The sequence below is a fragment of the Stegastes partitus genome, unplaced genomic scaffold (genome assembly GCF_000690725.1).
Source record: "Stegastes partitus isolate 25-593 unplaced genomic scaffold, Stegastes_partitus-1.0.2 Scaffold322, whole genome shotgun sequence".
NCBI classification, from domain to species: Eukaryota; Metazoa; Chordata; class Actinopteri; family Pomacentridae; genus Stegastes; species Stegastes partitus.
The window spans coordinates 82,244-99,345 of NW_007578053.1; the positions used below are offsets into that span (position 1 = coordinate 82,244).

Genomic DNA, 17,102 nt, shown 5'->3' on the forward strand with positions numbered 1-17,102 from the left:
TTTGAGTTAAAAGTGAACAATGTTGACATCAGATCACAGGACAGTTCATTAAACTGGGAAATACTGGTTTCTGGTACTATTTACCTCAGTTACAGACATGGATTCTTCTGATGTACTTTAAAGCTGTTCCTACAAATACTTTTAGTGTAAATGTTTCGGTTACTCTGATGTGTCCTATGGTGCCGCTTTGTGAGACTGAATTGTCCTGTGATCTAGTATATTACATGTATTTAATTCTCAGGTGCCTTGATCACAGTTAAACTTCTAACATAAAGTAAATTATTATCAAAAGTAAGGATGAGAGTGCTCAAAAATGGTTCAGGTATGAACAAAGTCTAATGTATCACCATCAGTATAGTCATGGATTCACATGTTAGTTACTGTTCTGTGCTAAACTTGCATCTCCGAAACTTTTTCCTGCTCGAAGGCAGCCCTGTCTGTGCATTCTCAGATAATCCAGAAGGCTTTTAAGGGAGACTTTCTTTCCTGCCCATAAAATAACTTTTATCCCTTCAGTTGATCTTAAAAAAAAAATTATGAAGATCCCTTTTGTTTCCCAACTTTTTTAGTTTTCCAGGTATTGGAGAAGAGTTCACCATAACTTGTAGGAGTAACATGAGCTCAGATTTTGGTTGGATAATCCCTTTAGATTTGAGAGGCGCTACTGTACATCTCAGACCGCTTGCCTCTGGGTTCTGCATTAAACAGCACTGCCTGCTGGTCACATTTATGAACTGCAGTCCAGTGAATCAATGAAATGACTGAAATGCCAAAACACTGAAGCCCCAAGCTCACAAGTGCATGTGCACATTTCTCATACAGATGACTTTTTTGGATTCTTCCTCTGCCTCCAGCTGATCTCTTGGTGTCTAAGTTCTTTTTAAGATCACAGACTTTTATATTTATGCCATCTAACACACACTGTCTCAGTATAAATCTCAGCACTGAACTTTGAACTGTCAGTTTTCACACTATGTTGCAGTAATTAAAGGCAACACTTGAAGGGCTTGAATGGGGGCATGTTCAGCCAATGTGTCTGACTCTCTCTCTCTCTCTCTCTCTCTCTCTCTCTCTCTCTCTCTGTCACTACTTCTGGAGTTTGAATGAGTTTGGATGAGACTCCCCCCCCCTTCTCTCTCCCCCCTTCTCTTCCCTGTCGCTCCTCCTTACACCCCCAAAACCTCCCCCTCTTATTAAAACAACACGCCAATCTGTTGTAACCCGGTAAAAGGACTTTGGGAGCCGCAGCAACCATAAAGGAGGCTCCACACACACATCCGTCTGGAAGGAATTAGACAGCTGAAACAGCGGCACAGAGACTTTTGGCCACTTCTGTGTAACCTGGATGCTGTAGGGGGGAGACTATAGAAATATTTACATCCCCCCTCAAAAAGAGCAAAAAAAGAAATTACAAAAAGGTCTTGCTCATATTTTATCAATATAGAAGGAGCGTTTTTTTTCCTCCTTGTAAATATGACTGACGTTGCCAAAGTTGGTGGCTTTTTGTAACTTTTTGGAAAAAAAATGAATGAAACTGACAGAAGTTGATGGAGAAGAATATTTATCCTTTTTTCATAGTCTACTTTATATTTATACTTTTTTATATGAATGATGCCAAAGTTGACTGACATGATGTTTGTACACCAAAGATGCATGTGCTCCACAGTTAGTGACTGCAGGCAGAGCGTTAAAAGTTAGAGAAGACGAGCGGTTCACTTTTACGCATCCAGCTGAGCGCACTTAAAGGAACGTGCAAGATTCTTATTTTTTACATTTTTACTATTTTTTTTGATGAGGATCATTTTGAGCGGATTCATGAGAGTCACAACTTCTCAAACTTTGTCGCTACTTTCTCTCCCTGTGGATCGGCACCGCAGCCACCGGAGTTGACCGCATCCTTCATCCAAGGACGAGCGAGAGGACAGCAGCTGCTTCAAGGTAGGCGGCCGGTGAGCATGCTGACAGATAGTGATAAATGTTTCATCAGAAGACAGTTATTCGCATGCAGAAGTGGAACTGAGAAACTAATCGGGCGCGATTCTAATTGGGGACAACGGAATTGTCGAAAATCTAAATTTATCACATACAATATTTAGGGTTTGCGTCGTGAGAATTAAGATACCAGATCCAGTATTTAAGATCAACAAAGGGGAGTGATGCTACAAGTTGGGAGGCAAACCCTCTCTTTTAATGCACAGCAACAAGTAGTCCTGATTGTATCGCAAGCACGTGTTACCTGGTGTATTCCAAATGTCATCACATTAAAAAAAACACGTGTCTGAAAAGTTGAATTTGTCTAAACCGGCACAAACATCTGCATCCCTGTCAAGTTGTGCCAGCTGTGGACATGTGCCAAACATTTGTCCAGATTACGCTTGTAATCATATATCATAATCATGTATCCAATTATTATAGCCTTAGAATAAACTAAATTGATGACGTCCCAAGTCATGCGTCATGCTTTGAGACCTGTGAGCCAATGAGAAGGCTGGAATCGCACACGTACAGTGTGGCTTGTGGTAGTAGCGCGTAATTTGATGCCTGATGTGGAAGACAGACGTTTATGCATGTGAATAAGAAGCAGCCCACATGTTTTATTGAGTAATAGTTGATGCCAGTGTGCTCTGGTTAGTTTTAGGAGGTATTAATCCTGCTCGGTGTCCATCCAGTTCTCCTAACTTTAGACCCAAACATCAAAAAGCGTCTGACAGGTGTCACGTGGGCACACAGCTCCTATAACATACTTTTAGCACCGCAACATCCCAACACACCCACGATACACATCATACACATAGACACAAAATGCAAATGAACATCTGCCCGTCTCTTTTGACATATTCGCTTCCTCCAGCCTCCTACTGTGACTTCTTAGTATGCAGATACCATTGCTGGCTCACATGCAGCAAAACCCACACAAGGAATGCCCATCTGCGAGTTGAACGTCTGAGCATTCCTCACATTTATCAATGATGTACAGCAAAAGTTTCCATCCTACACAAGGACACTGCTTCCTACTGACCTGAGTTATTTTTTCATGATGTGTTTTAAAGCTCACGCTATGCAAGCCGAGCACATGATTGCTCACACCTGCAAGAAGCGATGAGCACCAATGTCGATAATATATCAATGTATTCTTGAAAGAGACATATCCAGCTTTGTACCTCTGAGGGGACATTTAAAGCAGCTTGCATACTAATCAGTATCTCACCTCCTACTTAGTCTGCAATGTAAATGTCAAATAATAGACGCACTTCACATCCTCTCTGCATAATCGGCGCATGTGTGGACCTCCTGCGTTTGTCGACATGCACGCAAACTAATACCAACATGCTGTTCCTAATCCCAGTCCTCCAGGGAGTTTCCCTGCTGAGTGCAGTGTACAGTCAGGAAGGAAAAACTACTCTTTTAAGTGGAATAATCAACACTGAATGAAGTATTTAATTCTCATGTGCAGCCAAGTCGGTAGCCGCTAAAAGTTGTTGTCTGCTGTAGCTGCCAAAAAAGTTTTCTTTCTTGCAGTCTGACACAGTCATATAGTGTACTGCAGACTCATCAGTACCACAGGATGTTCCTCTACACAGCATACAGAGCAGTTTACTACCTAACAGAGGAAAGCATTCCATAGCTGGCCCCCATTAGGGTTCACAACAAGTCTCACGTGCCATTACTGCTCCCAGCGAGGGTCCTTCAGTGTATAGGGCCTTGGGGCTAGCAGGGCATAACTACTGATGTTAGGGGGAGAGTGCATATGTGCAGCCCCTCCCAAACACCACCACCTACCTCATCTATCCTGCGTTAATGCCACAGTTTTTTCCAGGTTCCTCCGGTATAGTAACCGTGAAGCAGCACTGCAGCCAGCCAGTAAAAAGTGAAAATTTGGATGTCAGTGAGAGGTTTGAGTTAGATTCCCACTACCTCATACTGAGTCACACAGAGTAGCACAGGGAGGGCTGATGCCAGTGCTAATGCATAGATCCAGGAGTTACAGCATGCCATAAAGTAGCCCAGGAGCTGCACAAAGTAAGCTGTGTTTGAGTGGCTGCAGATCAGATTGAGCTGGCTCCCTTACAACACTTCAATTTTTAATGTTGCTGATAATACTTTCTGTGGTACATCTTATAGAAAGCCTGCCTTAATTCTTTCACCCAGCTGCTCATCCATCCATTCACAGGGAGTGATTGTGAGGGTCTGTTATCTCTTAGCCACAATTAGCCGTGATAATACAGACCGCTATGAATGGAATTGTCTACCATGTAAGGAGGAAGCCTTTTATTTTAGAGCGCTGCTGATAACGGTCTGCTGCCAGATAGGGGACGCGTCGGATCAATGGGTGACGTAAAGAGACAAGCTGGATTGCATAAGCATTTAAACATTATGTGGAAGACATCGTGTGTTCTTTTATTTTACCACGAAGAGCTAAAAAAAAATCCTATTTCTTCTTACTGTGTAAATGCTGAATAGTGAAAAGAAGCAAACAAATGCTCACACACAGGAATGACTGTAGAAAGGAGGCATTCCTGACTGAACCACATCTGCACTTTGGCTTCTTTGGAGTCTGCCACAGTGGCACAAGTCCAGTACCTCAGCTGGCGGTGAACAGAGCCAAGTCCACCACCAAGCCTCTCGTCTCTTACCCCCTCCTTCTTTTGGTGCATGCCATCCCTCCCTCTGTTACTACCTTCCATCTGACCTGCTGTAGTCCTCCACCTCTTTCCACTTCTCTTCTTCCGACTACAGGGATGAGTCAAGAGGGAGATGTGCCAGAATACCAGCAGCATAACTTGGCTTCGAAATCAACAACGGATTTACCTCAGTGTTTCTATTAAATCACGAACTGCAACTTCTTTTTCCACTTTCATACTGAAGTTATAATTACATCTCCTGTTGTCCACTGTTGTGGAAACAGAAAGATGATCAACACACAATGGAGAAACTTAGAGGGGGGACAGTAATGCAAAACACTCTGTTAGGATGTTGTAACCGTATCACACCTGATTCCAATAACATGCAGAAGGTGAGGAATAGAGAGACGCATGAGGACGGAGAAAGGGAGTGTAAAAAGCAAACTCCCTTGTAATGCGGTAATGTTACACCTTTGCCAGTTGCAGTCCCGTCCACCTGATTTCAATCATGGAAGTGGTAGTGCGGTGCAGCGCAGTGGGTGGTGTTACCGTTTAGTTCTGGTTCTTATAATGACAACAACAGCACACTGTGACCACATGGGGGGGTTTATGGTGGGCGTGGAGGGGTGATGGGGTGGGCGTAGGAGAAGAGGGAGGAGTGAGGGAGGGTCAGTTACTGTAAATCCACTTGACCTTTTGGTGCATTTGGACAGTTTGATTCATAGAAGACCAATATGTCCACCCTTTATATGACTGCAGCAATATACGATAGGTAGTGATGTCATATAACCCAATGGCTGTTGATTTAAGTTCTTTTTTTGTACAAGTTTATTTAATTTTTTTTTTTCATCTTCTTCTTGATTCATTCCATTAAGATTTGATTTTACTTCTAAAATCATCAGTATTGTGAACAAATTTATAGCATGCTCAAAGCAGATTTTACATTAGAAAGCAGCTCATGGAAGCAGAAACAGAATAGCGAACCGGCCTTGAGTGATTCAAGTGTGTGAAGCTCAATGCTACATTCACACCAATAACTTTTTGTTTTAAAACAGCAATATCTCCATCAAGTGTTTTTGCACCATTTCAGAAACAATCTCATACAGTGACTATTATCATATGTCCAGTTATGCACGCTGGATATGCAGGTGATGATGTAAACAGAAAGCAGAAGGTTGGTCAGCAGTTAAAACCCAATCAGAAAGCAAACATGAGTGTCTGCAATATCGTTTCCAAAAGTCTGACCATCCAAACTAAAATGTGAGCAACAAGTTTTAAAACAAACTCAGTCGGGTTTCAAAAAGATTAAGTTTCAGGGTTCTTAAAATACCTAAGTAGTGTGGATGTTGGGCCTAAACATAGCAGAACTTGAATGTTTTAAACAGAAACTGTATTAGTATGGCTGCAGTCTAAGACAGCAGCCAACTCTTTTCCAGCTGCTCTCTCTCCTCTGTCTCCTCTTCTACTTAGGAATACGTGATCCCTTCCTGCATCCTGCTGCAACTGTCACGAGGGCCATCTCCACATTTAATGCTTTTTCTAGCATGGCCCAGCTCAAGCGTAGACGCACACTGACAACTTAGTGCACACATAAGATCACTTACTCGCTTCTTCATGCCCCAGACTACGTCTCTCAGGTGGCGGAACATCATGCGTTTTCGATTTCAGCGTTGTATATGACTTCAGCAAGTCTGGTTTTCTAATTTTACCTTGATGATAACGGAAAACTTGTCCAATATTTCTTCGATGGATCAAAAGGCTTTGGCAAACCATAAATATCATTAATACTTCCATTAGCTCGTACCTCTTGTGGATTAGTTGAGATCATAGCACTGTCATAAATAATTTTCTTTAAATCATTAAATTATGGCAAGTCTTGTACCGTATCCGTGCCCAAAATATACCAGCCACAAGTGTGAGCTGGCTTACAGCATTAAAGTGTGATTTGTGAATAGCACTCATCTGGCCAGAGCCGTTGATTTGTGAATGTTACACCTCCAGCCAGTGACTGCTGAGTCACACTAACATAAAGATGTAAGCTTTATGTTATCTCAGCTCCTCATAGACCAGCAAGCTGTCTTTTTTGGCTCCACATCAGATTTATACAGTAACACACACACACACAGGGAGACACAAACTCCCATATACTTATGGTGCTCTCTCTATAAAGACACATGCACACAGAGTCTGGCGAGCCTTGTTATAGTTTACGTTCCATCACGGGCCTTGAACTGGAACCACGCTAAAAGAGATTCCACTGCTCTCGTGTGAGTTTAGTCAAACCATCTCTTCCTCTCACATACCCAAATACATACACACACACAAACACACACCTCTTCCTGTGCACACATGGCATACAACAGCCAAAACACACTCACTGTGCATATTTTGCTTAGCTCATGCATTTGCACATAGACACACATATGCTCGCACACATGGCAAGTGTTCTGCAAGTACAAAACTTAATGGCATTCACATTTACACAGACAAGCTACATATATATCTGACAGCTATCCACCGCTATGCAATGTACATGCGGTTTATTACAGCATGTGGTGATTCTCCTGACTGTACTAAATCACTTATTATACTTGAAGAACCAAAGGGGTCCTTTATTTCACAACATACCACAATCTGAGGCTATAGTTTGATGCTGAACTTCTGTCACACAGAATGAGGCTTGAGAAGTGTATGATTTAATAGATAATAGATGCACCATTTGACAATGTCAACTCGTATTTAAAAAAAACTGCCATGAACCCCAGTTAGATGCTCATCTTTGCTCACCAGCAGATAGAAGTATTCACTTAAAAAAAAATCTCAACATCTTGCGGATATAAAATTCTCCAGTGGATGAAGCCTATGGGCTTTTGTGACCCCCTGAGATTTCCTCTGGGGCAACTGTGAGGTTCACATTTGTGTTACTGAGGGAAATGTCTGAGCAACTATTGGGTGAATTGCTGTAAAACAACATGTGCACATAATAATACAATCCCCAGTGCTTGCATCTTGTACCATCTATTATACCTCTCTCTTAATCCAAGGCTTTGGCTTATGACAAAATACCTGCAAAACTCCCAGCAGCCTCAGCTAAGTGCTAATTAGCACATATTAGCATGTTTGCATGCTACCTCATACAGCAACAAAGGGAAGTACAATGACACCTTCTGGTTTCTTTTACAGTTGGAGGGTTCAGTGTCTGGCTCTAAGGTACTTGGGCATTTACTGTAACAGGAAGGGGAAGAGTTACTCATTCAATTTCCCAGTGCATACTTTCAAAATTCATCATTTCCCCAGTGACCACTGTAATGTTATTTCACATAGAACCAGATTACCAGATTTAGGATTGAGACAATTCATTCATTCATTCATTCATTCATTCATTCATTCATTCATTCATTCATTCGTCTGCTAAATCAACATCTATTGTGCATCCATGTGAGACCTACCGTTACTGTAGTGTTTTATCAGAGACAGAGCCAGTGGGAGTTTCTCTCTAGAGACTGTTAATAACGTCAGCGTGAGGCACTAAAGCATCCAACCCAAGGTCACCAAGGGGTTGGACACACACAAAGATAGTGATGGGGTTTTATCACTCACATGTACCAAGATATGAAAACAAACTGAAAATTGAGGTGACATCACCAGCATGTGCTAATGACACCTTTAACTCACACAGAAACATGTCGTGTGCCGACACACAAAGATACACGCTACTCCCAAGTGACATCATCCATACGCCGACGACTCTGACGCCGTCACGGACTGATTATGAGCTTGGTCTTACAGGGACTAGAGCCAAGCTTTGGAAGAGCGTTATGACTGACTATTAGCCTGCAGTTAATCTTGCTGCAGCTTGAACTAATTGTTAGTGACCTTTGCACTGCTTCACACACCCAAAATGTAGTATAGGATGCCATGAAGAGCAGAGCATCGTGACAAGCAGCAATAGCTGAACTGGTTTACACTGAATCATTGTAATCCATTGGGCAATGTTTAGCTGGTCTGCTATGAGGGGACAGCAAAAGTTTCATGCCTGCGGAATATGAACTAAATTTAATTTCACAGTTTGGCTTTATACTTTTACCACTTTTAAATCAGAGTTCGGTTTCAAGTGCAGATCATAAACAAGCAGTCAAAAGCAACAAACACCATGTCGAATTAGCATGTCATCAGTGGTTCTGAACCTTTCTTTTTTTTTTTAGGTTTCCTCCCACAGTCCAGTTAGTGAAATGAGAACTGTAAATTCCCAGTCAGTCTGAATAAGTTAGCCAATGTCAGACCTGATGTACTTGTAAGCTGGTCCATCAGCTACATACTGAATATTTTGGTGGCACATTTGTTTTTCAGTCATGTTTTCTGCTAAGCAGCGGTTGAGTTCACTAAAAGGTGATGCATCGAGACGGGGTGAACAAGTTTATTCTGCGCTACCTTATATAGTTGTAAAAAAAAAATACACACATGCTCACTCACACACATGCACAAGCTGAAGGAGTTCAGCTTAACACAATTTAAAAAGTGTACTTTCACAGACACACACGCTCCCTCTTTCTCCCTCTGAATTGGTGTAATAAGCTTTTATATGTGCGTTTGTGTGTATGTGTGTGTGTGTCAGGGGTCTTGTAAATGAGCGGCTGACGTTAAGAGCCTAGACACGTGCCAGAGGAGGCCTGTTACACTGGTTGTGGCCTTCTCATCCAATGATCAAATGAACAAGGCATTATGTCTGAGCCAAAGGGGTGTATATGTGTGTGTATTAGTCTTCTCTCTCTCTGCTTCGACTACTCTCCCAGTGTCTCCAGCTTTGTTTTTATCTTATCTTTTTAGAGATCTGTCTGTTTTTCTGCTCACTGCTTTTACCCTCTTACTTTTCTTTTCCTTCTTTCCCCAAGGCTGAACCTTTTCCTGCCCCTTCCCCTCTTCTGTCTTTACAATTCTGTCTCGTTTCTTTCTGTGTTTTACTCTTCCACTCCCTCCATCTGTCTTGTGTGTTTAGGTGTGGTGTGAAGAACTCTTGCCAAATCACAAACACCACTCAGCTTTGTGTACACTTCTTTTGATGATTTAATTCCTTGCTCTGATTTGCATGTCTTGCTTGTCTTGACTAGATGAACATGTACATGATGTTGCATACATTACGATGTAAAATGTATTTTTTTGGGTGAGGTTCACCAAATGTGCACCCGATGCTACATCAAATGCAGCGAAATGTTGCTCAAAATGTTAAATAATGTCCCACAAGGGGGCGCCCCACTGACTAGGTGACCAAAGTAGAAAACTTTGGCCTTCATTATGTCAAAAGGTCACACTCTCCCATCTTTACTCTATGCTATGTTAATAAAATGAGTGCTCTTCATAATGCTTAAACCAACATATTCTCTTACCCATCTTTTCTTCAAAGTGCATTTTAATCTTTGCGTGTATTTAATTGTGGAAATTATTTTTGCGTGAGTCACAGAGGGGTTAAGCCGCACGTGCAGCATTAGAAAATCTAAAAAGCTCTTGTCTTCTTCTTCCCACGGAGATATAAACAGATGACATCACAGGGTGGTCCGCTCTGCGTTGAGCCGAGCCGAGCCACGCTGAGTGGGTCTCCGTTGGTCTGCCAAACAGATGGCGGTAGCAACATAATGAGGGCTGGAAACAAACTTCAGGAGTCAGAGCAGAAGATTTTGTGCAGCAGGGCCTAGGAAGGTTCATTAAAGACTGTTGTACAGACACAAAAGAAGGCAATGTTCTTCCCTGGTACTCTTATACAGACAACTGAATAATCTTTTATGGTCTAGATCAGATTTCCTTACACGGGCTGTTTAACTTAAAATGTTGTGAAATTTGTCTCCACAATACAGCAGAAAACATTTTCAGTATTGAAACATTTTGAGAGTCCTCAGAGTTTGGGGTTTTTTGGTAGGGGCATCCAGCTTGTTGGTTAATTAGGTCAAGAAATCTTGTAACATGCGCCCACCCACAGTAAAAGAGAGTTGGAACAATCGGCTACTCACAACTGTCTGACATTTAGACAGGGATTTTGGGGAGGGGTAGACGGAGAGAGAGCGAGAGAGGGGGAAGGAGGGAGTAAAAAAAAAAAAGGAGAAACTTTACTGCTTTCTCCACCTGAGTTTTCTGTAGTGTGCCATAGAGGAGTATGCTGAACACACTGTGACTAAGCATTTTCCGTACTATATGTCTTAGGAATGTATACCTGCACATTTTATAATAAGATCCTAGAGAGATTAGCCGGAATGAAAATGGAGCATGAAAAAAAATGTTTTACTATCTACTCCTTCATCATGAACTTTTCACACCGCTGTCACTAAATTTAATTATTTTCCTTTTCCCACAGATGAAGTGTCAAAGAGTCCTCACCTACCTGAGGATATTTGGGACCACCATGTTTGGCGTATCCCTCCTGGTGGGCATCTCCACTGCCTACATCATGGGCTACCAGTTCTTCACCACAGCCCACAACCACCTATCCTTCGGCCTGTACGGTGCCATCTTGGTCGTCCACCTCATCATCCAGAGCCTCTTTGCACTCTTAGAACACCGGAACATGCGGCGTTCCCTAGAGACCCCAATTAAACTGAACAAATCCTTGGCGCTGTGCATTGCAGCGTATCAAGAGGACCCAAACTACCTGAGAAAATGCCTGGTGTCGGTGAAGAGGCTCACGTACCCAGGGATCAAAGTGATCATGGTAATCGACGGGAACGCAGACGATGACTTGTACATGATGGAGATTTTTAAAGAGGTCATGGGATGGGACAAATCGGCCACGTATGTGTGGCGGAATAATTATCACAGCAGGGGTCCTGAGGAGACGGATGAGAGCTTCGCTGAGAGCCTTCAGCAAGTGTCCAGGCTCGTGCTGAACAACAAGTGCGTGTGTATCATGCAGAAGTGGGGAGGAAAGAGAGAGGTCATGTATACGGCCTTCAAAGCACTGGGGAGGAGCGTGGACTATGTGCAGGTAAGGCTTCAAATCAGCCCATGTAGGTGATGGAGGGAATATTATTAGAGCCATTAACATGAAAAGAAAACCTGAGAACATGTTGGCTGTGCAGATTAAACCTTAGTATGCTGTATAACAGGTGAAACACAGAGGTGATACAAGGATAGCTGACATCTGAAAGACATAGTGAGGAATGGTGTAAGCTAGACTGAGTGAGATGCAAACTAGGCAAGCATAAGTTGGCAATAGAGGAAGAGGGAGCAGAAAGAGAGATGGCTGGAGAGGGGAACAGGGGGGCTGTGCCAAGCAAAATATGGGGTCCACAAAGAGTCTTTTGTGTTGCTTTTAGGCGGACGGTGGCTGTGTGCATCGTGTCATTAAGTGCAGCGTGAAGAAGGGCAGCAGTGGCTGATGTCTAAGTGTAATAACAGATCTGTTGCACAGGGCTGAGTGTTACATCATCTACATGAGATTTATTCAGAGCCAGAGCACAAAACTGTGGTAAAAGGAAGGTTAAGTTTGGTATGTTTTTGTTTTCTGGCAGCAATAAATAAAAGTTTTACTTGAATAGTGGTGTAAACATTATATATATCTCTCTCTGGGGAAAACACTTCTCCAGTGTGTTTTCCTGGATAATGTTGTCCACAGTGTGTGTTGGTGTGACTTAAAATATAAACGGCAACTAAATATATTAACTGCTTGGCACAGCAGATAATGTTTTTAGCTGCTTGGAACAGAAGTTAATGCTTTCAGCCACTGTGTACACACAAGCCAAAGTACCAGAATCTTGTTTTAATCCTGCAGGGCAGTGATTGTTAAGAAATATGGGCTGTTGTGGAGATATATAGCATGGTCACATTCAGGGGCATAGTGTAATTATTCATAAAATGCAACCTTACTTAATTTATCACACCAGGGGGTTTTGCTGCTACAGTCTCACTTGGTCTGGTACGTAGGATCTCATAGTGGTGAATGTTGGCAAACAACACACGTGTTATGTAGATATCACAGTGTAACTCACATGGCTGAGTCAGTTTTATGAGTTGCTAATTATAACGTACTTGTGTTATAGTTACAAAATATTTTAGTATATTGCAGTATCACCTAATTGCCACTTGTGGCCTTAGTTCATCAAAATAGATTCTGTCTCTCATTACATGTGTTTATGTGAAGAATAAAAGTAATTCAAAGCATGGAATGCTTAGAACTTTTCCCAAAATCTACCTGCTAATACTAAATATGCCATGAAATGCACTTTCTAATGACAATGTTATCCTTTCAAAGAATCAGTGAATGTCTTTGTTAAAGCTGGTGTAAGCAAAACATTTTTGGCCTCATTCAGTGAGAAATTTAACATTAAACATTCAGAATATTATGATTCAAGTTGTCCGAGAGACCTGTCCAGGGTGTCCCCTGCCTTCGCCCTAAGTCAGCTGGGATAGGCTCCAACCCCCCCGCGACCCTAGTGAGGATTAAGCGGTGTATAGATAACGGATGGATGGAAGTTGTCCGAGAGGAAACTAAACGTTTGCACCGTTTCCTGGGTCCCTTTTCAAGCTTTAGAAAATGTAAGCTGTGATAGGAGAGTTACGCCTATCACAGGGTTTTCCATCTTGAGAATATGAGATAGTGTAGAGAGCAACAAAGTCCATGGTGAGGACAGTGTGTAGTGGGTTAGATGGAGGACTTTCACCTGGGAGAGTGGGTTGTGAAACAACCAGTAATAAATGTTGAGTATCTTTCATATTTGAACCGTGTGCTCATGTGGTGGGAGGGGCATAGAAGAGTTTCTTGCCTTTTCCAGATATTGGCCTACTGCAGCTTTAATCGTCACAAATTATTGTCTGTTTGCTATAACACTACAACTAAATTCTTAGTTGGTTCACAGTTCAACTTATCTGCAACTATAGAAAGTTCCTTGTCTATAGACTTGTGCACAGGCAACAGTCCATTGGCTAAACACCAAGTGCCATTACCAATTCTCGTCTTTTCATGTTTGACCTGTAATATTCAGCTGCTACAAAAGACACTATGAGCAGTGCCCAAAAGAAATCTCATTAGTATAATAATGGAATGATTTTAATTTTGAGTATAAAAACCCTGTGCTGTTATGTTGTCTAACACCTGCAGCTGAACTCAGCCTGCCAGAAACCACTTGTTTAACAGAGATTTCAAAAGAACTTACAGCAGCTCTGCCAGCAGTCATGCCAATACCGATCAACATTTAGGAATAGGAGGGACAACACTGCATGCCTTTTCACTATCATCAGGCCCTGCTTGTAGCAGATGTGTTTCGTTAATAGGGATTGGGCTTTAGGTTTGTTTCCATCACCTGATTTTGTTAGTCAGGAAAATTACCATTTATAGAAGAAAATGGGGGAGTGCTAAAAAAGAGCATCAGAAAGATAGTGGGTGGCGATTAAAGTTGAAAGCAGTTCCTCTGATCTTTGTTGGAGGGGATTATACACTGGCTATAGTGTTACTTTTTATTCAGATCATAAATGTGTTTTCTTGAATGTGTGATTATTTTCCACCTGTTCCACACATTTAATTTACCAGCACTAAGAATTCTTTTCAACTCACATGGATAAGTATTTGCATCTCTGAAGCTTGCTCTGCTTTCTGTCTGGACACACACTTGCAGACGACGTCTGGTCTTAAAACGCAGTTTACTCACTGTTTATTGTGTGGGTCTTACTTAGGTGTGTGACTCTGACACCATGCTGGACCCAGCTTCCTCAGTGGAGATGGTGAAGGTTTTAGAGGAAGACCCGATGGTGGGCGGCGTTGGAGGAGATGTACAGGTACAGTTACCAAACTAACATTGCAGTGCTTTACATTAAACCTTATATGCTGTATTTAAAACCTCCTACTTTTTGTTTTTGATTGTCAATCTCTTTACAGATCTTAAATAAGTATGAATCATGGATCTCCTTCCTGAGCAGTGTGCGATACTGGATGGCCTTCAACATTGAGCGAGCCTGCCAGTCCTACTTCGGCTGTGTTCAGTGCATCAGCGGGCCTTTAGGAATGTACCGAAACTCCCTCCTGCACGAGTTTGTTGAGGACTGGTACAATCAGACCTTCATGGGATCCCACTGCAGTTTTGGGGATGACCGTCATCTCACAAACAGAGTTCTCAGCCTCGGGTACGCAACCAAATACACTGCACGATCAAAGTGCCTCACTGAGACACCGATTACATATTTGCGGTGGCTCAACCAACAGACACGGTGGAGTAAGTCGTATTTCAGAGAATGGCTCTACAACTCCATGTGGTTCCACAAGCACCATCTATGGATGACTTACGAGGCTGTGATCACCGGCTTCTTCCCGTTTTTCCTCATTGCCACTGCAATCCAACTCTTCTACCAAGGAAGGCTCTGGAATATTTTGTTGTTTCTCCTCATTGTGCAAGCAGTGGCGCTGATAAAGTCGTCATTCGCCAGCTGCCTCAGAGGTAACATCGTCATGGTGTTTATGTCGTTCTATTCTGTACTGTATATGTCAAGCCTGTTGCCAGCCAAAATGTTTGCAATAGCGACAATCAACAAGTCTGGATGGGGGACCTCTGGGAGGAAAACAATAGTGGTGAACTTCATCGGACTGATTCCAATATCAGTTTGGTTCACCATCCTCTTCATTGGGATTCTATACACCATAGTACTTCAGACTAGAAAACCCTTCCCCGAATCAGAGAAGATTGTTCTGATCGTAGGAGCAGTCGTCTACGCCAGTTACTGGGTCATATTGTTGACGTTGTATGCAGTGCTCATAAACAAATGTGGGAAGAGGAAGAAGGAAACACACTATGATATGGTGCTGGATGTATGACTTACAGACTACAGTCATCATTTACCACTGAACTCTCTTGGGTTGTTTTCACTCACACCCTGTTGTTGTTAAGCAAATGTTTTACAGATGCTGAGCAGCTCTGGAGGCAAAATTGGTTGAGTTCAATCAAAATGGGCAAAGAACCAGTTTTTTTTTGTTTTCAAACTTGAATGGTAAAAACATATAAATGGCATAATCTAACCATAATCTGTCTAGCTGAAGATCGACGAATGTGGCAAACGGGCTAACTCGGAATGGCGAGACTACGTATATTGCAGTTGGCAGCAAGAGTGCTAGGCTTCTTAATATTAGCTACCTCTTACCCTTGTCATTTTCACTGGGCTTCAGTCTAACATTAGCAACTTAGCCAGAGAAACTGTGGATTTTTAGCTTCCCCCATTGGGGTTTAACTTGACCAGTAAGAATATTTTACCTCCAGAGCATCATTGTGCCTCCAAGTAATGTACGCACACCCCAACTAAAAAGCAATCTGTGTGTTGCCCCCACTAATGGAAAGCCAAATGACTGCCAGTTTGGCTCCACTGTCAAATAACTGCACGGCATTGACGATTACTTTAGTAGTCGTGATTTGCCACCACTAAAAAGAAATCCACAAAAAAAAATACTGCATCTGTTTACTGTTTCAATGCCACATGTCTGCAGTTGTTAATTCTGGGGGCAATGCATAGGTGTACCTTTTCAGTGTTTAATCTGTTTGGGGAAGAACTATTTAATCAATCTGCAAAGCATGAATAGGTGCAGAAAGGGCTTTAAAATGGAGAGCTGCTCACTTTCTTTTGTCGCACTCATGTCATATGGGAAAGACATAAACTACATCGTACTCCTCAGATGTTGAGCTTTAAGTCAGTAGCTAAATACCACATCAGGACTTGGCAAAAGAATCAGGTAACCTTGCTTTGGATGCCAAGAACAAGAAAGCACTTGCTATGTACCCTGTGGAATATCTTAACAGAGTAAATTCATAATTGCTACTTCTAATTTCCTCCGCAGTACACAGTAATCTCCTGTTACATCATATCATCACTCAGTAATGGTGTAAAACGGCGCAGCAAAAAGGTTTGTTGTTAATCCCATATGACATGACTGCAGTGTTTGTTTGTTTTTTCTCAACGTTTACAAAGTGAAGAATCTCAAACTGATCACTGATTGGTAGATATAATCTCCACCTGATCAGGTGAACATGTGACCACAAGAGAGAGACGGTGTATCATTGCTGCTGACTGTTTAATTTTTTACAGAAAATAATGTTTTTTTTTTGTTATTCATTTTTTTCCTTTTTTAAAAAATATGAATTATGGGTGTATGATGCAAAAATGGTTTTAACACAATTATTGTTAATGTATTTCTTGCTACCAAATTGAATGATAACCACCAAGCAGACAAGGTGGACGTGTTCCAATCCAAAGACTTTGTGATTTTATGCCTTCCACATGCCCTTGCTCTCTTCCATTCTTCACATACTGTATTGAGGATACTGTGGCTACACCTCAATGCTTCCTTGCACTGTGTTGAACAATGCAAAGGAAATAGTAAATGTGATAAGACAATGTTAGCGTACCTAATGTGGGAAAAGTACTACCTGATAATAGGAATGTGAATAAGGGCACTTGATGGAAGGGAGCAGCATTTTGAATGGAATGAAACAAGTCCAGTGTTTGCAATAGACCAGGAGC

General features: G+C 42.0%; 1 protein-coding gene across 1 annotated transcript; it reads left to right on the forward strand.

Moving 5' to 3' along the window:
- Positions 1-1,312: 1,312 nt before the first annotated feature.
- has2 (hyaluronan synthase 2) lies at positions 1,313-15,894 on the forward strand. Its single transcript, XM_008283647.1, has 4 exons — positions 1,313-1,938; positions 10,966-11,592; positions 14,277-14,378; positions 14,479-15,894. Exons 2-4 carry the CDS (start codon positions 10,966-10,968, stop codon positions 15,406-15,408), a joined length of 1,659 nt encoding a protein of 552 aa, XP_008281869.1. The 5' UTR covers positions 1,313-1,938; the 3' UTR covers positions 15,409-15,894.
- The last annotated feature ends 1,208 nt before the right edge of the window (positions 15,895-17,102 follow it).

Coding starts and splice junctions, on each gene's coding strand:
- has2 (XM_008283647.1), top strand. CDS start 10,966: ATGAAGTGTCAAAGAGTCCTCACCTACCTGAGGATATTTGGGACCACC. Junction 11,593..14,276: donor GGAGCGTGGACTATGTGCAG/GTAAGGCTTCAA, acceptor GGTCTTACTTAG/GTGTGTGACTCTGACACCAT. Junction 14,379..14,478: donor GCGTTGGAGGAGATGTACAG/GTACAGTTACCA, acceptor ATCTCTTTACAG/ATCTTAAATAAGTATGAATC.